The sequence below is a fragment of the Acomys russatus genome, chromosome 16 (genome assembly GCF_903995435.1).
Source record: "Acomys russatus chromosome 16, mAcoRus1.1, whole genome shotgun sequence".
NCBI lineage: Eukaryota > Metazoa > Chordata > Mammalia > Rodentia > Muridae > Acomys > Acomys russatus.
In genome coordinates this window covers 20,925,243-20,946,981 of record NC_067152.1, presented here as the reverse complement: position 1 = coordinate 20,946,981, position 21,739 = coordinate 20,925,243, and the positions used below count along the sequence as shown (strand labels likewise).

Here is a 21,739-nt window from a genome sequence, read left to right as displayed (position 1 = left end):
TTGGGCTGAGCGTGTGAGAAACGACTGGGCCTGACTGTGTTCCTCACCGAGGCCCTGTCCCCAGCTCTCATCCACATCTCCTTCGTACTCTCTCTACCCATTCCTACCCTTGCTGCCCATTCCCATACAAACACTGCCTCAGAACAGAGAGGGGAGCTATGTTCTCAGCTGGAGGTGTAGAGCAGAGCCCGCAGTCTCTGACTCTCTTTCTCTGCACAGTGTGAGGCTGTTTCTTTAAAGGCTCTGACCTCAGGTGCCTGCCCTGGAAGATGCTTGTGGGACAGTGCCATCACCCACCTTGCAAGGGAGTGAGCTACGTTCATAAGCAGTTTAAGGCTGGGTGTGCGGGCACACACCTATAATCCCTGTGCTTAGAAAACAGAGGCAAGAGAATCGTGAGTTCTATTCCAGTCTGAGCCACGTAGGGAGACTCTGTCTCCAAAAGTCAAGAGCTGTGGACACGATTCAGCGGTAGAACACTTGCCTGGCACAGTCAAGACCGTGGTCCTTGATTCTCAGCTCCACAGACAAGCACAGTGGCTGCTCCTACAAGGATTACTGAGAGGCTTGGTCCTCCCTGCCTCTTCTCATCTCTGTGGCTTTTGCCTTCACTGTTCGGATTCATTCAGGCCTGGGGGCTTGAGGCTGAATTCTAGAAGGCTGTCCTGTCCCATTCTCCCTACCCCGTGTCTCTTGTTACCTTTTCTCCATCCTCTTGGGACATTGCTGATCTTTGAAGGCCCGAGAGCCTGTGAACAGCAGCCTTCCCCTGCCTCCCCCTCTCCCTGTAGGAAATCAGCAAACGGGAAGATGCGAGTGGACAGTTAAGCTGTATTCAGCTGCCTGTCGACTCCCAGGGGGTAGGTATGCGACCACGAGTCAGCATGTCCCTGTGCCCGGTGCCCCCTCCACTCTGCCCCTGTGTCTCTGTGTTCCTCCTGTTCATGCTCGGCTGCTGTGCAACCTGTGGTCGCCGTGGTGGTCATTGGTGTTGTTGTGAGGTTTGCTTTGATTTTAAGTCCCTTCCCCGCTTGAGGGCACCGAAGGGAGCTGCTTCTTTGCCTCTGCCCACATCAACCCGCAGAGGGCACATGCCTATGCCTGCTGGGCCTGTGGATGGGTCAGAGAAGGAAGGGACTTACAATCCTCTGTGTGCACATATACGTGGGCACCGCATGCGTGCCTGCCTGTACCCGGGTCCTGATGGAGTCTCAAACATCCAGCCTCAATGGAACATGTTCCCTTATTCTTTTCCCCTTCACCCCTTTCCCTGAGGCCCCCACTGGAGACCCCACAGATGCCTCCGCTTAGTACCGAATCCCTGGAGGATGCAAGGATGGCATGTAGCTCTTGCAATGTAACGAAATTTGAAGTCCACCTGAGTCTGTCACCACCAGTCATTGAACGGAGTCCTACTAGCCACCTCCGAGCATGTCCCTGCCTTTTTGGCTCCTCATGCCAAACCTGTACTCTGCTGTTTCTTGCACTGACACTAGAATTTGGGGCGAAGCCAGGCTTCCCATGGGACCCAATGGTGCTGTGCATCCCTAGCTGCCCCCTGGAGACCCCACTTGATAATTAAAGGCCTCGTTAGGGATGTAAACTGAGTTAATGAAAATGATCCCCCGAGATGCCAATTATCCAATATTTATGCCCTTATCAAAAGTAGCAATCAAGTATTTTTTTTTAATAACTTCTTAAGGAGAAGTGTGTAATTACTGAGGAAACCTACTGACCTGCTAAGAAGGAAGAAAAAAATAATAATCTACTCCAGAGACAGAGCGAGAAGTGGAAATGGGGCCAGAAAGAAGCTGGGGCTTGGGGAAGGTGGAGGCCAGAGGTCGAAGGACTAAGGTGCCATCTTTGTGCCAAGTTGCTCTGGCTTGGGTCTTTCTGTTTCCTTCACAGATCCACAAGTTTAAGGTTCAGAGATGGGCAACTTGAGGAGAATGGAAGGGACCTTGAGTAGGCTTTTGGAATCGAGGCTGTAGTGGCCACCTCACCCTGGTTCTCAACCCCTCTGGCCCCATCCAGCCACCCCATCTCCCCCTTAGCTAGTCTCGGTGCCAGTCCAGCCAGGCTGCTTATGCTGTGGGCTTGGATTATCCATAGCCTTTCCTAAGGTTTGGCTGGTGGGCGACAGAGGCGTGAGCAATGGGAAGCCCCAGGCCCCCAGCCTGGGTGGTCTGGCCTGTCCCCATGCATGCCTTGTATCGTGGTTGCTGGTTCCTGTGGTCTGTGTGTGGTGTGTTCATGTGAAGAGAGGGAGACCCTGCCTGGTCCATGGTGATGGCATCTGCCCGGCCAGGGTCCTTAATGGCTCACCGTTCCGTGACCCTAGGGAGATGCCACCAAGTCTGAGTCAGAGCCGGATTTCTTTTCGCCCAGCGTGGATGGTGATGGGGACAGGAAGAAGCGCTTGGCCTGTGAGTAGTGGTCCTGAGGGGGCAGCCTCTGGCCCTGGACCAAGCCCAGATGAATTCAGGATTCCCCCTTTCTCCTCTTGCAGTGGTGGCCTTGGGGGAGCACCCAGAGCTACAAAAGAGCCTTTTGCCACCCCTCATCATCCATACGGCTGCCACACCAATGTCACTGCCTAAGAGCTCCAGCACGGGTGTGGGGGAGACGCTTGGCTCTGGCTCTCGCCGCACCAGTAGCAGTGGGTCCGCTGACCCTGGAGCTGCCCATCATGAGATGAAATCACCGGTAAGGGAGTGCATGCTGGTGTTCCGTTGTGGGAGACTAACTGGACAGCGGGATGAGGGGATGGAGGCAGGCAGGTCCAAGGAGAAAGCCCCTGGGACATGGGCTGGACAGAGCAGTTAGGGCCAGGGAAGCAGAGTCTTAACCACGGAGGTTAAAAAAAAAAAAAAAAAAAAAAAAAAAAAAAAAAAGCAGAGTTCTAAACCAGCCTCTATTGCTCTCCTGTGACCTTGGGCAGGACTTAACCTTTCTACCTTCTGTAGAACAAGGGTGGGGCTGTCCTTGGCTCACTTTGTAGACCAGGCTGGCCTCGAACTCACAGCAATCTGCCTGCCTCTGCCTCCCAAATGCTGGGATTAAAGGCCTGCACCATCACGCCAGGCAAGACTGCATTTATAATTGATAAGTTATTGTATGTATTTGTGTGGTAAATTGTGGTATTTGGTGTATGCAAATATGGAATGACGTTATTAAGCTAATTAATGAATATAGTGCCTCACACACTTTTTTGTGCCGTAATAATAGAGTCCACTCTGTTAGCAAATTCAGAAAATACACTCTGTCATCACCATCTGTAACCACCGTACGCGTATTCCTTTTCTCTGACTGCATTCTGGACCCCCATTCCCAGCCTCTGAGCTCCATGAGCCACCACTCAGCCCTTCCATACATTCAGCCCTTCCATACATTCAGCCCTTCCATACATTCAGCCCTTCCATACATTTAGCTCTTTTATGCATACATCTCTCCTATACATTCAGATCTTCTATACACTCGATCTTCTATAATTCACCCCTTCTATACATTCAGCTCTTTTCTGAAATCCAAATTGATATCCTGGGGGACTCTGCCTCTTGGTGCCCAGCTTAGCATCCTTTCCTCCAAGGTCACTCATATTATTGCCAGTAACGAGATTTTTCTTTTTTCCATGTTTACTATTTGTATTTAAGAGTGTGCATGTGTGTGTATGTATGTGTGTTTGTGTGTGTGTATGTACATGTGAGTGCATGTGTGTGTGGGGAGGAGGTCAGAAGTCAATGTTGGATGTCTTCACCTCATTTATCTAGCTTGTCTGCAAACTTGGGGAATGTGTTTGTTTCCATCCCTGACCCCAGTGCCAGTTACAACTATACCTGGCTTTTACATGGGTGCTGGCTATGTGAATCCATGCTTGTGTGGCAAAGATTTTACCCATAGAGCCATCTCCTAGCTTCCTTCTTTTTATTTATTTTTATTTTATGTACATTAGTGTTTTAACTGCATGTATGTCTGTGTGAGTGTCATATCCCCTGGAACAAGAGTTACAGACAGATGTGTGCTGACATGTGGGTGCTGGAAATTGAACCTGGGTCCTCTGGAAGAGCAGCCAGTGTTCTTAACCACTGAGCCATCTCTCCAGACCCTCCTCCTTTTTAAAGGTTGAATGCTAAGTGTAAGTTCCATATGACCTTTTTCTTAAAAATGCATGCACATGTGTGTGTGTGTGTGTGTGTGTGTGTGTGTGTGAGAGAGAGAGAGAGAGAGAGAGAGAGAGAGAGAGAGAGAGAGAGATGCCCTCAAGATGTTGGAAGAGCATCTCATATTCCTCTGAAACCAGTTATAGGCAGTTGCAGCCCACCCGATGTGGATGATGGGAACTGAACTAAGGTTCTTTGAAAGAGCAGCGCATGCTCTTAACCCCTGAGCCATTTGTGTTGCCCCATTTTTAAATCCTTTTGCTTGACGGATACTTGCTATTGTGAACAGTGATGCAACGAACATGAGAGTGCATCTGTTTCTTTTGCATCCTGATTTCAAATCCTTTCTGTATATGCGTAGTAGTAGAATTGCTGGATTATACGATCATTCTACTTTTAGATTTTTGAAGATGCTCCATATAGTTTTCCATGGTAGCTGCACTAATTTATATTCATGCCAACAGCGTGCAAATGTTCCCTTTTCTCCACATTGACTTGGGCAGTAGTTTTCCCAACAGGTGTGAGGTACTTGCTGTGTTTTACCTTGCATCCTGGGGCTTTGGAGATGGCTCTGTGGGTAAAGTACTTGCCACACAAATATAAGGACCTGAATTTGATCCCAGGACACACATAAAACTGGACAGGAGAGCATTCGTCTGTAACCTCAATGCTCCTGTGGTGAGATGGGAGGCAGAGGTGGGAATTCTGGGAGTTCATATGTAGCTGTGTACATAGTGACAAAGAATAAAAAGACCCTATCTAGGACATGGTAGAAGTTGAAGACCAACTGTCACACACACACACACACACACACACACACACACACACACACACACACACAGCCAGAACGAGAGATCTCACACACACACACACATATACAAGTGAAAGAAATGGCCAATTAGTACTTTCCTGATGGCCACTGATGCTGAACATTTCCCATGTATATTTGTTTGTGGTTTTTGTCTTCTGTTGTAAATAACTTATCAGTATGGCCTAGGACGCAAATCACCGACACAGTGAGATTATAGTGTATTTTGAAGCTGCAAGCACTACTCTGGGCAGAATCTAAACTATTCTAATCCTATGGCCTCAGAACCAACATATATACCAATAACTTGCCAATCTGATGATTCCTGGGGCGGCTTCTTTCCCAACTCTCAATTGTCCAGCTACTAGCTCTTCCAACCTCCTCTTAGAAGCTCCGCCTTCCACTCCCTGTCCTTCTGCCCAGCTGATTGGCCAAACAGCGCTTTACCGACAACTGCTACATCCACTTAAAGCATTCTTCCACAGCCTTCTTCTGAGAAATGTCTACTCAAGCCTTCTATTCAGTTTTGTTCTGTTTTTCAGACAGTCTTGTGTAGCTCAGGCTGGCATCAAGCTTGATGTGTAGCCAAGGATAACCTTGAACTCCTGTCTCTGCCTCCCTCCTGAGTGCTGGGATAACAGGCCTACACCATCACACCCGCTTTCAGTTGGATTGCTTTCCTCGGTGGTTCTCCACCTTCCTAATGCTGCGACCCTTTAACACAGTTCCTCGTGTTGTGGTGACCTCAACCATAAAATTATTTCATTGCTACTTCATGACTGTAATCTTGCTACTGTTATGAATCATAATGTAAATATATCTGTGTTTTCTGATGGCTTTAGGCGACCCCAGTGAAAAGGTCATCTGATCTCCCCCAGAGAGGGATCGCAACCTACAGGTTGAGAACCTTTGGCCTTCCTGCTTCTGAGTTCTTTCTCGCTGTTCTTTTATATTGCCTCTCTGTGATGACGACACTCATACCACCAGCTAAATGAAGAGCAAGTGCTATTGTTGGAGCTGCTTTACAGATGAGAAAATGGAGGCACAGAGAGGCTTAGTAACTGGCCTAGGGCTGCACACTTTAGTAGGCTGAGGGAGGATCTGAACTGAGCCATTAGATTCCAAACCCCCAGTTAACATCTCTCCTCCCAATGTCCATTCCAGAGAGGCTCACAGGATAGAGGAACACATGAGAAATAAAGGTCCTTGCAGCCTCTGCTGAGATCATTTCTCCTCTGCTCACCCTGCAGCCAAGTGCCCGCAGTTCCCCACACAGTCCTTGGAGTGCAGCAAGCAGCTGGACCAGCAGGCGATCCAGCCGGAACAGCCTGGGCCGGGCCCCCAGCCTAAAGCGTAGGAGCCCGAGTGGGGAGCGGAGGTCCCTGCTGTCTGGAGAGGGTCAGGAGAGCCAGGATGAGGACGAGAGTTCAGAAGAGGATCGGGCCAGCCCAGCAGGCAGTGATCATCGCCACAGGAGTTCCCTGGACCGTGAGGCCAAGAGTTCCTTTGACCTTCCTGACACCCTGAAGGTGCCAGGGCTGCACCGCACAGCCAGTGGCCGAAGCTCTGCCTCTGAGCACCAAGACTGCAATGGCAAGTCGGCTTCAGGGCGTTTGGCCCGGACCCTACGGTCTGATGACCCCCCACTGGATGGAGATGATGGTGATGATGAAGGCAATCTGGTAAGATTCCCATGGGGCACCGTGACCTCTCACCCCTGATCTTGAGAGAGGCAGCAGTATAAAGGAGTTGTCACAAGGGATGCCCATCCTGCCAGCTGACCTCTGAGCAGCCTCTTTCTCTCGCTGCCACCCTGCAGAGCCTCAAGCCCTCGTGCTTGTGTCCTGGGCTGTGCTCCGCTGTCCTTGGTGGATATGAATGGTTTCAGGCAGATGTGTATGAATCTTTCATGGCCCTCCCCCTGTGACTCAGGAAGACCCATCACTCATCTCTCTAAAATGATGTCTCCCCTCCCCTCCTGTCCCCCTTTCTCATCTGAAACCTCATCACAAGCCTTGACTTACAGCATGTCCTCAGCCACTTACTCCTCCCCCAACTCCGTCACCACCCTCTTTAACCTGAAGATGAACAGAAGGACAGGGATGAGGGAAGGGGGAGGGGAGAGGCAGGGTTAGCACATGAGAAGGGTCCGAGTCTCCTCTGCCCAGGTGTATCTGAGCAGACAGCTGTGATGCTGATGCATACAATGTCTATTGATGCACTTTCCAAAGCCAGCAGGGAGAGAAGGGAAGAAAGGCAGGGAGCTGGGCTGGAAGCTAAATGGGAAGAGCACAGAGGGTGGAAGCAAGAGGCTGGGAGTGCAGGGGCTAAGGTGGGATGTGGGAGGGACTATACTGGGGGGTTTCTGCGTGTAAAGAGGCGAGACGTGGTTTTAGAAATAAAGGTAAAGGAACAAGGCAGAGGGCTGGCCCGGGACCTGGGAAGGATGGACCAGGTGCAGGTTGCTGAGGAGGAGACACTTTGAAGGCTTGGAGGCCTGGTTCCTCTCACACCCCGGTGTACCTTTCATAGAGCAAAGGAGAACGAATACGAGCCTGGATCAGAGCCCGGCTCCCTGCCTGTTGCCGAGAGCGAGATTCTTGGTCTGCCTACATCTTTCCTCCTCAATCAAGGTCTGTTATGGTGGTGTCTGGTGATGCTGGCAGTGGGGTCCTAGTGTGGGGGAGCAGGGGTAGTCTGCAGGGGCCTCTCCTTCCCAGCCTTTACCTCTGTCCCCGGAAGCAGGTTCCGCCTCCTGTGTCACCGGATCATCACCCACAAGATGTTTGACCATGTGGTCCTCGTCATCATCTTCCTCAACTGTATCACCATTGCCATGGAGCGCCCCAAAATTGACCCCCATAGCGCTGTGAGTCACCAGAATGTAAACATTTCTGTTGCAGTCCCTCCTGGGTTAGCACTCAGAACAGGCAGAGGAGGCGAGTAGGCTCAGACTGTCTCCAGTCTGTGCCTTAAGGTTGCACATCACCAACATGGTAAGGGGACAAACCAGGACTTCCTTTAAGTCTCTTGGATTCGAACCCTTGCTTCTGCCCCTTCTGGGTCCTCTCCTGCCTCAGTTTCCCTTCTGCTGACATAAAAGCCCAGCTGGGGCACTTCATTACCCTCCTAGCTACACATACACACACAGACATGCACGCAGGCACACACACACATACGCATGCACACCACTCCAAGGGTAATGCAGGGCTGAGTGGAGGAGGTATTCTTGGTTCCTTGAAATCCTACTAAGTCACAAACAACTAGGCTATGGGGGGAGGGCTGCGGGGGGCACTTAGGCAGTAGGGAGGTACATTGGGCAGGACTGTTTGGCTGTGAATCTTTCAGTATGAGAACAGCAGAGGCCACAGGCTTTAGTGTTAGACATCCTTCCTGATAGCCTCAGTTCTTTGAATGGGCCCAACTGGTTCTGGGAGCTGTCTCTCCCAGCCTGATAGCAAAGCCCTTCCAACTGGCAGCAGTTCAGGTTCTAGAAGGGTGACAGGGGTAGCCCCGTTTCCCCTCTTGGCCCTCTGTACTACTTGCTTGAAGGTGGTCAGAGGTCTCTCCTCACCCCTCCTTGCTCCTTTCCCCATCAGTGTGGATTTCAGTGCTGCTGGGTGAGGCTTCTGTTTCCTGTTAGGATGAGCTCCAGACAGGCCAGGAGAGGGTGGAGAAAGTCCGAGAATTGGAGGTGGGTGGATAAGAGAGTGCCAGCACTGGAGACCCCCTTCCTGGGCTTGTAAACCCTCATTCCTACCTGCTGTCCACTCAAGGCCCCTTACAACCTGACACTGTCTCTTGACCTCAGTTTCCTTGTCTCTAATGTTCTCCTGCCATCCTCTGTTCCATACACTTATGTATACTCTACACTGCTGACAGCTCCCCTCTCTCAGCCAACAAGGATGACCTCAACTCATAAATACCAGGGCATTGGGTCACCAACACCTAGCATAAATACGGTCCTGAGGGTGGCACAGTCTATACCCAGGTCCCTCAGCCTACCTACTGATCATTTCTAGGGCTCACAGCAGGAAAGCAGGTGAGCTGGGTAAAGTGGCAGGCAGGGTTGGCGATCAAGTTAAATCCTGCTCCAGTTTCAGGAAAGAAGTCAAGGAACTGAGGACGCAGATAGCAACCATGCCCTCTACAACACACAGCACAGGTTCTTCTCTTCAAGGAAGGGCTGACACTTCCCACAGAGTTGCAAGTGAGGCTGGGGGGTAGCATGTGAGAGGGGACGACGACAGCTCTTTCTGTATCAAATATCTGGTGCTGTTTTGACCTATTCTTCACAAAGAGCAGGTCCAGCCCATGGATGGGTCTCCCGATAGCCACTTCCCAGCTTCTCTCCCTCTCTCTCTCTTGCAGGAGCGCATCTTCCTAACCCTCTCCAATTACATCTTCACCGCAGTTTTTCTGGCTGAAATGACAGTGAAGGTAATGGTGTGTGTGTGTGTGTGTGTGTGTGTGTGTGTGTGTGTGTGTGTGTGTGTGTGTGTGTGTGTCTGTGTCTGTCTGTCTCTCCTTCTCTGTCTCTGTCTCTCTGTCTCTGTCTCTCTCTGTGTATGTGTTTTTCTGTGTGTGTGTGTGTGTGTGTGTTAGCACTGGTTTGGGCCTTCTGATCTCTGCTGGGTGTAGGGATAATGGAACTAGTAGTGGGTAGGAAGGTTGGCCACAGTGCAAGGCAGTGATGGGGACTGAAGAGAGAGTGACTAGTACCAATGATGTGGTGGTGGTCCCCAGGTGGTGGCCCTGGGATGGTGCTTTGGGGAGCAGGCCTACCTGCGCAGCAGCTGGAATGTGCTGGATGGTCTGCTGGTGCTCATCTCTGTCATCGACATCCTGGTTTCCATGGTCTCCGACAGCGGCACCAAGATCCTCGGCATGCTGAGGGTGCTGCGGCTGCTTCGGACCCTACGGCCACTCAGGTACCACCCTCCTCCCCCACAAAAAAACCTTTACAAGCAACACCCCTTGCCAGGAAACAAAATCTCTTGACCTCCTGGCTATGACCTCATAGGTAATTCTGTGTTCCACTCTAGACAACACTCAAGTCACTGCTCTGGTCACTTTCCTCCAAGAGGCACTGCCCCTGTCAGTTCTGTATACTCCTTTCCTGTGTGATGTACTCTCCCGTTATGACTCTGCTGTGACTAGCTCTGTTAGGGACACAACCTAAAGGATCTAGGGCCCTCATGGCCTCCAATGTAGCTCTTCCACAGAGCCCCCTCAGGGTGATGTTCTTACTCTCTCTATGAGTGACACGTCCTCCCACTGTCTTTTCTCACCTTCTGCACCTCTCCGGGATCACCCACTGCTCTAACACTCCTCCTAGCAGGAGAGCTGCCTTCTCCAGTCAGGCAGTCCCAACCTTCTACCTCAGAATTCCTCTGGGGTGGGGATGATAGCAAAATAACAGTGCTGCTTCCCTGTAATGACCCATCTCCTCCTCCTCTTCTTCCTCCTCCTCCTCTTCCTCCTCCTCCTCCTCCCTGTTCCTCCCTGTATCCCTACTACTGTTCTCCTGGTTGTCACCACCCTCACCCCATCACACTGCATCCCTGGGTAATGCCTCCCTTGTATTGAAACCTATCCACTCACTCCCCGCCTGATCAGGAAACACACTTGATAGCCTGAGAAGTGGAGGTGGAGATGTGGGAGCTGCAACTGCCTGTTTGGAGACTGCGGAAACAGGGGAACTCCCCACGGTGGGGGCTCTGTGAAAAGGGGACTTTCGAATAGCATACTGGGAAGGCAGAGTGGAGGGACAGCGAGCTAAGGCTAGGATGCAGGGAGGGGCCCTAGCTGGGCAAAGGATATGGGAGTGTGTAAGTGTTTCCTGTACCCCCCTCTGCTCTCTAGGGTCATCAGCCGGGCTCAGGGGCTGAAGCTGGTGGTAGAGACGCTGATGTCCTCCCTCAAGCCTATTGGCAACATTGTGGTCATCTGCTGTGCCTTCTTCATCATTTTTGGCATTCTCGGGGTGCAGGTGTGTGTCTGTAGGGGAGCGGCCTGAGGTGTCTGTCTGGAAGGCCCCAGGCGTCTCCTCTCTCCTCTTTGCCCTGGGTCACGTGACTGCCACCATCATTCCCTCGGGAGTCGGTGGTGTGGGGTGTGGGGGTGGCTAAGCTTCAGGCCCCTATACCTGATGGGTGTTTTACAGAAAACTAGAGACCCTTAGGGGGGACCCTTCTCAAAGGAGCCCAGTTTCTCAGAGACTTCAGGCCCATCGGTAACTGTAGCCTGTTGTCCCTACCTCATGGTGTACTTGCTCACATATGTTGGTCTGCCCGGGATCCCCTCCCTTCTCTGCTTCTCAGAACAGGGTGGGCTGAGTGCCAGGCCTGGGGATCCAGGGCCCAGACAGCTGGGCCAGGTTAGCAAAGTGCTGGCAGGCAGGCGGGTGTAGACCCCAGACAAGGCAGGAAGTGGGGGCTGCTGGGGAACCTGGCTTCTGGCCCAGAGAAAGAACTTGGCTGGAGAGGAAAAAGAGCCATAGCAGCCTACAGGGTTCAGCAGACATCTCAAGGGACTGGGGAGCCCCTCAGTCCCATCTTCATCTTCTGCTGTCCTCACTCTAGCTGCGGGGTAGATAGCCAGCTGCTGGGCAGTGTGGGAACTCCTGGGTGGCTACTGCCACACTCCCCTCCTTTTTCCTTCTGCCTGTAGAATGCCCGCTATGCCCTGGGGAGGGGCTGTTCCCTGGTTTCCTAGAAATCCTCTAGCCCCAAGGACCAGTCTACATTTGCCAAAGCTGTGTAGAACCTCTCTACCCTACTCCAATCCCACATGTGGTCTGGTGCCCACCCCTTCCCCACTTCCCTTGGCTTAGGAGAGGAAAACACTGTTGAATCTAATCCCATGGGTTTAGGTTTGCCCTAGATGGTTCCTTCAGTATCCCCACCCCACCCCACCCTGTCCTCCTGTCCTTCAGATCCCTTCCCTGCCACCTCACCAGTCATTGCCTGGGCTCTCTTGGAATGAGAGTAAACTTTCTAGACAGATCCATATTTAAAGACTTTTCTGCCAGCTATGCCCGTAGGGAGTTAATGGCAGTCTCTGAGCCTCAGATTTTCTCTCTCTAAAGTAGGGTTTATAATCTACGCACCTCATACTTGCTATGAGAGTTAAATGCCTAGCTCAGTGTGGCCCTCAGATTGGAGCATCCATCAGAACCACTCAGGTGGCCGAGTGTGGTGGCGCACGCCTTTAATCCCAGCACGCGGGAGGCAGAGGCAGGCGGATCTCTGAGTTAGAGGCCAACCTGGTGTACAAAGAGAGTCCAGGACAGCCAGGGCTACACAGAGAAACCCTGTCTTGAAAAAGCAAAGTTGGGGTGGGCTAAAGGAGCATTGCTCTCGGGTAATGTTTTGGGGTTTCCCCTCCCCACATCTGGAGCAACACTGACTATGTTCCTGGTAGAAGGAGAATGGCTGATTCCTTCCTTCCACCTTGTCCTTCCTTTCCGGGAACAGGATGAGATTACCTATAAAGGAGCTTCCTTTCAGGGTTTCTGACTGACCCCAGAAGTGAGCAGCCCCGCTACGCAGGGTGTGCTACCTCCCTGAACTCAGAGTTTGGGTAGGGTTGGGAGCCCCCCAGCTTACTCTCTGCCTCCCAAATGTATGTCCAGCTCTTCAAAGGGAAGTTCTTCGTGTGTCAGGGTGAGGACACCAGGAACATCACCAACAAATCTGACTGTGCTGAGGCCAGTTACCGATGGGTCCGGCACAAATACAACTTTGACAACCTGGGCCAGGTGAGTGACAGGTTGGGGATCCGGAGGAGCCTGGAGGTGGGGACACACATCCATCTTGAATGATGTGTACCTGTACCAAGTCAGCTGGAGGTGGGCAGCCACAGAGACTGGCCTCCTGCTGGCTCACTGTCACTGTGTCCCACAGCTAGTGTCCCTGCATACCCCCATTAAACAGAGCACAAAGGCCTGTAGCTCCCCAAAGAGGAAGGGATGGACACCCACAGAAGGGGAGGGCTAGCCCAGGGCCACAGTGCCTGCAGAGCAGAGCAGAGGGCACATACGAGATTGGGAGCAGGCTGCTTTGAACATGAATGCTGTCACCGTCATTGTCAGCTCAGTGACTTCGGGCTGCTGACTTGTAGGGGCCTCTGTTTTTCTCATCTGGAGAATAGGTTCATGCTGCTGTTTTCTTGGGGTTTATAAGTAAATGAAATACATATTTGCTTACATGGTAAGGGTTCATAATTTTCCATGGATCCTTTTTCCTCCCCAATTGTGGAAACAGATACATTGACAAGTAGCTGGGCTGGAGCAGTTCCAGGCTATTGTACTTGCCTATCGTTAATGGGGGCTTGAGTTCAGTCCCTATTACTGCAAAAAAAAAAAAAAAAAAAAAAAAAAAAAAATTTTAAATTAAATTAAAATTAATTAGTTAATTTTTTAAAAAGCAGCTAGCTCTTGCTGGTTTGTTTTGGTTTCTAGACTCCTGGGGCCTTAGGATCCTCCCACCCAGGATAAGGTCAGAGACTTAGTCATATCTCCTAGCTTCTCCGTGTTCTCCATGGATCTGGAGTAGGGACCCCAGGATGTTGCCAGGAGGTGCTTTGAATGGAGTGTGGTGGATAGTTTGGCCACATATTCTAAGTTTCAAACAGTTTCTTATCTCCTCTCATCTCCTACCCTGTCCCCACCCCCAGGCTCTGATGTCCCTGTTTGTGCTGGCCTCCAAGGATGGTTGGGTTGACATCATGTACGATGGGCTGGATGCTGTGGGCGTGGACCAGCAGGTGAGGTGATGATGGGAAGGACTGTTTCTGGGTTCAAGTCATTCAGCCTGGGCTGGCTGCCAAGTGTAACCAGGCAAGCACGGGTCAGAAGAACACGCTGCAGCACACTGCAGGCTGCATCTGTAGGCCCACAGTCCATTCTAATTTCTTTTTCAAATGACAGGCGGACAGTTAAAAAAAAAACAAACAAACAAACCAACAACGGTACATTTGGCATGAAAAGTCTAAAGGATGGAGGACACTGGGCTCCCATTCCCTCAAGGCAGGGGTCAGGCAGAGCTACAGAGCAAGAAACAGCTACTTAGGTGGAGGTATAGCTGTCCTCGCCTGATGCCAACTCATTCCAGCCACTCAACCTGTCAGATGCCCGGAGCTATTTAAGTTTGTAGGTGGGCGGCTTCCCTGAGATGGTTTCCTATCAGGCTGATGTGACCCACGGGCACCTTCCTGCTCCCCCACCAGCCCATCATGAACCACAACCCCTGGATGCTGCTGTACTTCATCTCTTTCCTGCTCATCGTGGCCTTCTTCGTCCTGAACATGTTTGTGGGAGTGGTGGTGGAGAACTTCCACAAGTGCCGGCAGCACCAGGAGGAGGAGGAGGCGCGGCGCCGGGAGGAGAAACGACTCCGCAGGCTGGAGAAAAAGAGAAGGAGTAAGGAGAAGCAGATGGCCGGTCGGTAGTCTTTCCACGTCTCTCTGGGTCGTGCTTGACCTTGGCCTTGTGACTGCAGGGGGTTAGGAGCTGGGGCTGGGGGCCTGGGAGAAGTGCTCCGGGGGGCCCCCCCTCCTCATCTCCTTTCCTCAACAGCATGTCCGCCATTAGAGCCTGCATGAAGGAGACCAGGTCAGCCCCCATGGGGGAGGAGCTGCCCCCCAGGAGGCTCCCTGGGTCTCAGCCTCATACTCCCCAGAGGATGCCAGATAGAAACTGGACACTCTCCACTACCTGTCAGAGGAGGGACAGCAACCTGGCCTGACATCACATCTCCTGGTACTGGTGTGTCCAGTGACCCAGGGATTAGCCTAAGTGCCAACTCAGATCAGCCCAGGCTGGCCCAGCAAGTATTCCAATCTCTGGACTTGCTCAGTGTCCTTAGTTGCTCAGCCAGTGCTCAAGGGAGCCTGCAAAGAGACAATAGTTGAGAATGACCTTTGAACCCTACCCTTTCCCTTTCTCCAACGAAACTACCTGACTCCCTGATGACTGGAGGGTTTTTTTGTTTGTTTGTTTGTTTGTTTGTTTTTGTTTTGTTTTTTGCCATAGAGGAAAGAAAAGAAGCCCCAGGTGTGGTAGCACAAGCCTCTAATCAGAGCACGCAGGAAGCAGAAACAGAAGGATCCCAGGCTCAAAGCTAGCCTGGGCTACATAGTGAGTTTGAGGCCAGCTTGGACTGAACAGTGAGACCCTGTCTCAGAAAGCCAAACAAAGAATGGCAGGGTGAGAAAAAGGAAAGGACAGGAAAAGTCACTCCTCGCCCCCATCTCTGGACAGGCTTAGGTCATAGGAAAGCTAAATAACCACTCCCTGGCTCAAGACCCCCTCCAGGCTCCCAGCTCCTGTGCTCCCAGCATCTCTTGCACAGGGTGCGTGCGGCTTCACGCCCGCCGCCTTCATACTTTGCCACGGGCAGGCTGAGACACATAGGAAAGACACACAGAGTTAGGAAGAAAGGAGAGAGGTGCAGTAGCTGCTTTGTTTCTGGCATGTGTGCAGGTGTGTGTGCACCTGGCTCCCATTCGGGGCTCCTGTCTGTCTGGTGCTCTGTCATCTCTGTGCCTCTCTCAGTCACAGCCCACGTCCCTCCACGAGTCTCTCTCTCTCTGTGTGGGTTTCAAAGCCTTTGTGTGTCTCCCAGTGCCTCTCCCTGTTTGGTCTGTGGGTTTCCCTCCTCTCCACCCGCTCACAAACCGTCTGCCTTCCGCCGATCAGACGTGTGCCGCGCTCTCTGAGTTGCCTTTTGGTGTGTGGAAATGTGAGTACCACCAAATGAGCTAGGGGCTCCGTGTCTCTGCCCACCTTGTGCCTTCGGCTGCGTCTCCCGCTGCCTGTGGCAGGTGCTCAGAGGAGGGGGAGAGTGTGGAGTTACAAACAAGGATGAGAGTGGGATGGGGCCAGAGCTGCCGGGGGCAGGGACTCTGGCCCCAGGTGGTCATGAGTGGGTACAATTCTCCATCTCTCACGCCCACACATTACCCTCCAGAGGCCCCCTCTTCCCAGCTCTGGGTTGGGGTCTGGTCTCTGCTTCCCTGTAGATTCTAAAGCTGAGCAGGTATCATGTCCCCAGGGCCACACTCCCACTTCTGCTCCACCCACCGCACACCCCTTGCAGGGAGCTGCCTCAACAAGGCATCTGCAGATGGATTTTTTTTGGCAGGAGCCACTGTGGCCCCCTGCCTGACCAGCTGGCTTCTCTTTTGGGGTCTGTAAGCTATTCAGGTGTAGCTGAGGCCACAGCGGGGACTGTGGGGCGAGGGGGGGGGGGAGTTAGGAGTGGACATCTGTTCTGATGACAGGCTGCCTGGCCCCCCCCCCCTTCCAGTGCCTTCCTACCCCTGTAACTCTGGCGAGTTGGCTGAAACATTTGTCTTCTTCAGGTGCCCCGAGTCTGGGCTTGGATATTGAGAACCAGCTGCTAATGCTCAGCATACCCCATTTGTAGGCAGAGTTGAGGGCTGGAGCTGAGGAGGGGGCGGTGAGCTGCTGAGGGGCCCTGCCCAGCGCACCTGGTCTGGTCAATGACCAATGTCGTGTTTCGTTCTTTTAGATCTAATGTTGGACGATGTAATTGCTTCCGGCAGCTCAGCCAGCGCTGCGTCAGGTACTGCGTCTGGGGTGTGGTTTCACGCGTGTGGGGACATTCTCTTTGCTCTCTCTCCATGGCTCATTGATTCTATCCTCTAGGGGTGAAGGGTTGAGGGTCCTTGGGGGTCCCCAAGAGGGCAGGGCCTGAAGTGTTGGGTCTGTGTCGCCCCCCCCCCCCAACTAGCTGCCCAGTAGGCCTATGATAATAAGCTGGATAGACGTGAGCCTGGCATATCCTCTAGCTCAATAGATTTTGGAGGATCCAGCTCTTCTACAGAGGTCCCCAGCTTCTGCTCTTAGCACCTCCTCCCTGTCCTCCCGTCCTCACCATCTGACTAAGCTGCAAATCTCTCTGCCTTCTCTTGTCTGAAGAGGAGTCTTTGATCCAAGGGAGAGGATGAGAGGAGCGGTGAGGGGGAAGGATTTGTTTTAAAAATGTAGCAATGAATAATTGAACCAACTCATTAATAGTCAAGTAGCCGCGGTGGTCACATCATCACTGCAAACAGCAGGCCCGGGAATCGAAAGACTAAGCTGTAAGCTTCTCCGCTCCCCCCAGAAAGCCAGGGGTTCGAGAACAGGTTGAGTCCTTACCTCCAAAAGCTGTGCGTGTCTCTGGGGAGACTTCCCAGTGCCTGCCTCTTACCCTGGGCCCTACTCTGTCTCCTAGGCCCCTTATCCTGGTCCCCAGATGGAGGTTGGGAGGATCAAAGTCTATGGCAGGGCTGTGGGGCCTCATCCCATCCCCTGCCATCTTCACCTGGTGGTTGCCGGGCTGTTTTTCCCAGGATCCATCCCTCTGCTGGCCCTCCTCTTGCAATTTGGAAGACTAAAGCATGAGCGTGTGGATAATGTCTGTGTTTCCCAATTTTCACTAATCAAAGGCACATTTAATTGCTGATCAGAGCTTCTGAGCCACAGAAGGTCACATACTAAACGATGGTGAAGAAAAAAACTGTTTTGCCATTAAATTAGTCTATAGACTCTTCACATGAGCCAATGTATGATTTCTCTTAAGCCTTGAGAATTTTTTTTTTTAATTAAGAACGGAAGGCCTACGCCTTTAATCCCAGCACTCAGGAGGCAGAGGCAGGTGGATCGCTGTGAGTTCGAGGCCAGCCTGGTCTACAAAGTGAGTCCAGGATGGCCAAGGCTACACAGAGAAACCCTGTCTCGGAAAAAAAACAAAAACAAAAAAAACCGGAAGGCCTTCCCCGTTGAATGCTTTCTAAGCTGCTGAAGGCTTGGGGTTTGAGCCTGGGAACCACTGGCTGTACCGTTCCTTACTGCCCAACTCAGGCAGGCACCATCCTGGGGAAATGGGATGCTGGGTCTGTGAGGGGGTCAGAGCCCTCAAGGGGTACTCTGAGCTTTGGCAGGCCCTCATCTGTAGCCATGGTCCTGAGCTATGGTGTTTGACATTAACTAGTGTCTCTCTGAGGGTCTCAGGAGTCCCTGGCTGGTTTGTGTCTCTGTCGCTAGGATCCCCATGTCTCTGTGTTGGGATTCTTTTTCCAAATTTCTGACACTGTAGGGGATGTGGGGAAGTTGGAAGAAAATTGTCTTCGGCTTAATCCTTCCGAGGTATTGGGTAGCTGATTAGAGTGGAGACCGACAAATAGACACACTTGCCTTTCCCTCTAAACACTTCCCAAACACATGGTTGGCCCACTGAGGCTCCCTGGGGACTGTCCCATTAACTGGCACGTGTAGGCACAGCCACCAAGGCACTCCGTACCTACACCACAGTATACACTGGCTGTCTCATCCTAACCCTTTATCCAGGGGCCCTGGCCGCCTTCTGTTGGCACGTCCATTACTCTTTTTGGTTGTAGCAACAACCCAGACTCTGAACAGGGCCTCCAAACGTCTTATATCCCTCTTGTCTGGGCCTGGGGTTTATCCGGGTCTATATCAGAGCTTGCCACTCTTCACTGAGTAAGACTTACATGGAGAGACAGGACAGGGCTTCCTAGGAGTCACCTTAAAGGTGTCCCCAGCCCTCTTGGCCATGAATTTCTAATAGACTTCCAGATGCTGAGGTGCTGGTGTGCCAGTCTACCTACCGGTGATAAGATTGAAGCCAGGCTTCTTGTCTGGGTTTTCTGGAAGTCTCACATGTAAATCCTCGCCCCCCCCCCTCCTGCTAAAACACTTTCACTCACCCCTCTGCTGTGGCCCAGTGAAAGGGAAAAATTTCATCAGCGAGACACCAGACCTAAGCAGACATTTAGGTCTGAAGGGAGAGAGACTGGGGCTGCTGGGTGACATGACCAGCCCTGTGACACTTGACTTCCAGCACCATCTTTACTTTCCTCAGCCTCCTCTGGCCTCCATCTCCACTAACCCTCTTTATCCCCACCCCCACCCCACCCTACTTCTCCCAGGCCAGAGGGATCCACAGCAGCATGGCTTTTGCTGTATGTGGGGGGTGGGGGGTGGGGGAGGAACTGCTATTCCCAATCAGTGTCCTTTGCAAACCCTCTGCCCTGGCTGTGCCTTGGGCCCCCTGTGACCTCCACTAACTCACTGTGCCTAGTGCTGTCATTCACAGGCCCTTCCAGCTCTCCTCACTTGCCCCTGGGCCTCCTTAGAGGCCCAGTGCCCTTCTCCCCACTGTCTCGCTCTGAACTCTACTCTGCCTAAGGCAGTTCATGATACTAGTAGGAAGCAGGGACATCAGGCTTATGGCTGGGGTCTTGCTGTCTCTTTCTGGTGCTGGGCCATGGGCTTTCTGGGTCTCTCTGGATGACAGAGGGGCTGCTGGAGGATAGGCCACTCTAGTTGGTTTGGTGTTCCTTGGACCTGTGTGTTAATGGAGGGTTTCCTTGATGCCTGCTGATCTGTGCTGGGGGTTGAAGGTAGAAAGAGGGCTTGGGACCAGTGGGCCATGAATAGATGTCCTGCCTCAGTCATGCCTCCCTACTCCTCTGAGTTGCCTGGAGGGTCCCTGGCTGAATGCAGCCCCACCACCATCACTCAGACTCCTGACGCAAGGCTGGAAGGCAGAATTGTTGTTGGTGATACCTCTATTTAGCCCCGGTGTGCCTACAGAAGTCAGGTTGCGTTAAGGGGGTGGGGTGGGGTGGGGTGGTGGGGTGGGGGTGGGGGTCGAGGGGACTTCTCCCTTCCAGCCTCCCCTCGACATTGTCTCAACTAATAACGGGGCTAATAAGGAGCTGCTTCTTCTAACCTAATTGTATTCAAACATTTTAGTTAATTCTCCATTCATATTTTAGCATAATGGGATCGGGTGTTCTCGGCATTTATGGAGATTAATGCAGAGAAAGAGTTCCGGCTGCTAAGGCAAAACAGGGCGACTAGCGCCCTCTGGTTCTCATGGTACTGAAGGAAGGAAGGAAGAGGCCTTGGCTGGCTCAACCACCCTCCACTATCGGGTGTGGATGACCTGCGGTCTCTCGCCATCATTTGCCCCTGGCCTCTCCACTCCCCATATTCTTGAGTGTCAGGAAGGCCACCTAAACAAATAAAGCCGCACTTGGCTGGCCCATCTCTGAAAACAAAAGAGATGATCTCAGGTACCTCTGAGGTGTACCTGGCCTTGCTGGGTCTGTGTCCCACCCCCACCCCCACCCCCACCCTGGTTATCCACACCTCAAGGCCGATATGGAGAGGGTTTGGGTGGGCTTGCAGAGTAGTCTGCCAAGCCAAACCTGCCACTTCCGGACACTCTTCTTCCTTTGGCTTTTGGTGGGGACTTACACACCCCTCCTCTCAGGCCATTCCCTACCTCAGTTTACCTCTCTGTAAAGGAATCCTCTGCATGGGAAAAGATAGTTGTATATGAGCTGGCCTGGGCCTAAAGCTTTCTGCCGTCCCTGCGCCAGCTGGTCCCTGGCATGGGCCTCAGAGGCTGTAGGCCTCCCTGACTGGCTTCTGCCAAGACCTCCTGAGAGAAGAAAGGCTGTCTGGGACCTGAGGCTGCCCATGCCTTCCCAGTGGGGGCTCTCTTCCTTCTGTGTGGCTTTCTGTGCAGCCAATCTGTTGGCACATTTCCAGATAGCGTGCCCCCCACCCCCAACCTTGGCCTGGCCCTTACCTCAGCACCTGGAGGAGGGCTCCTGAAACCTGCCCCCAGATTTCTCTTGCCTGACTTGGCAGAATAACCTTCTGGCACTGTGACTTTTCTAAGCGGTTTGGCTAACTACAAGAGCAACAGCATGCCTGTGACAGATCTCAGACAGCACTTCCAGCCCAGCCTGTGGTGTCAGGCCGCCCCAATACCCAGGGTAGGCTGGGTACTGCCTCATTAGAAACTGGGTGAGTCTGTGGGTGCCACCTCCTAGCTTAAGTCTGAAAGAGAACAGAACCATGGGCCTCTGTCTCTACCCTCCCCGCCCGAGGCTGTGGGGCACAGTCCGCTGGAGGCCCTGTGGTAGGTCAAGCAGGCAGCCAAGACGTCCAATTTCCAATCTCTGGTCCTATCACAAATCCCAGCTGTGTAATCTCTTTGGCAGCCCCACAGGCTAAGCTTGGAGAAGGCATTGCAGCCCTCCCTCAGTGGCTAGAGCTCCCTCAGAGCCCGATTAGATGGGGGTCTTTCATCTTATTGATCTACTTTGCTGCTGAACATGGAATCAAAGGTGTTATAAGGAGCTGGTGGTAACTTAGTGACTGCCCTAGGATACAGGCTCACCCAGTGTCTGATGTAGTGGAGGGGCTCTGCATGTCCCCATCCCGTTCCGCCCTGACCGCAGGCAGTAGAACAGATGCTTGACAGGGGACAGGCCAAAACAGCTGTCTCCTGCAAAGGGCAGCTGGGGAGTTGGGGTGGGGGTGGGGAGGTTGGGATGCTGGTGACCGGAATGTTTCAGCACTGGCAGTAGAGGCTGGCAGCAGCAGGGAGGGGCTGTGGGTGGAGGGGTGTGGGAGACAGGGCCTGATGTTCGCTCTACTACTCTCTTCCTCGCCCCACCAGAAGCCCAGTGCAAGCCTTACTACTCTGACTATTCACGCTTCCGGCTCCTCGTCCACCACCTGTGTACCAGCCACTACTTGGACCTCTTCATCACTGGTGTCATCGGGCTGAACGTGGTCACTATGGCCATGGAACATTATCAGCAGCCCCAGGTAAGAACAAGTGGTGGTCTGGGTGTGGTAGCACACGCCTATTTTAATCCCAGCACTCGGGAGGTAGAGACAGGTGGATGGCTGTGAGTTCGAGGCCAACCTGGT

At 52.6% G+C, this 21,739-nt stretch overlaps 1 protein-coding gene across 1 annotated transcript in view; it reads left to right on the top strand.

Moving 5' to 3' along the window:
- Cacna1g (calcium voltage-gated channel subunit alpha1 G) overlaps window positions 1-21,739 on the top strand; it is a 66,795-nt gene that overhangs the window by 34,003 nt on the left and 11,053 nt on the right. The window contains 14 exon segments of the mRNA XM_051158326.1: window positions 792-860; window positions 2,342-2,426; window positions 2,510-2,706; window positions 6,219-6,650; window positions 7,501-7,601; window positions 7,714-7,837; window positions 9,340-9,408; window positions 9,715-9,899; window positions 10,834-10,960; window positions 12,605-12,730; window positions 13,648-13,737; window positions 14,200-14,392; window positions 16,506-16,559; window positions 21,483-21,634. Coding sequence (XP_051014283.1) covers window positions 792-860; window positions 2,342-2,426; window positions 2,510-2,706; window positions 6,219-6,650; window positions 7,501-7,601; window positions 7,714-7,837; window positions 9,340-9,408; window positions 9,715-9,899; window positions 10,834-10,960; window positions 12,605-12,730; window positions 13,648-13,737; window positions 14,200-14,392; window positions 16,506-16,559; window positions 21,483-21,634 — 2,004 coding nt within the window.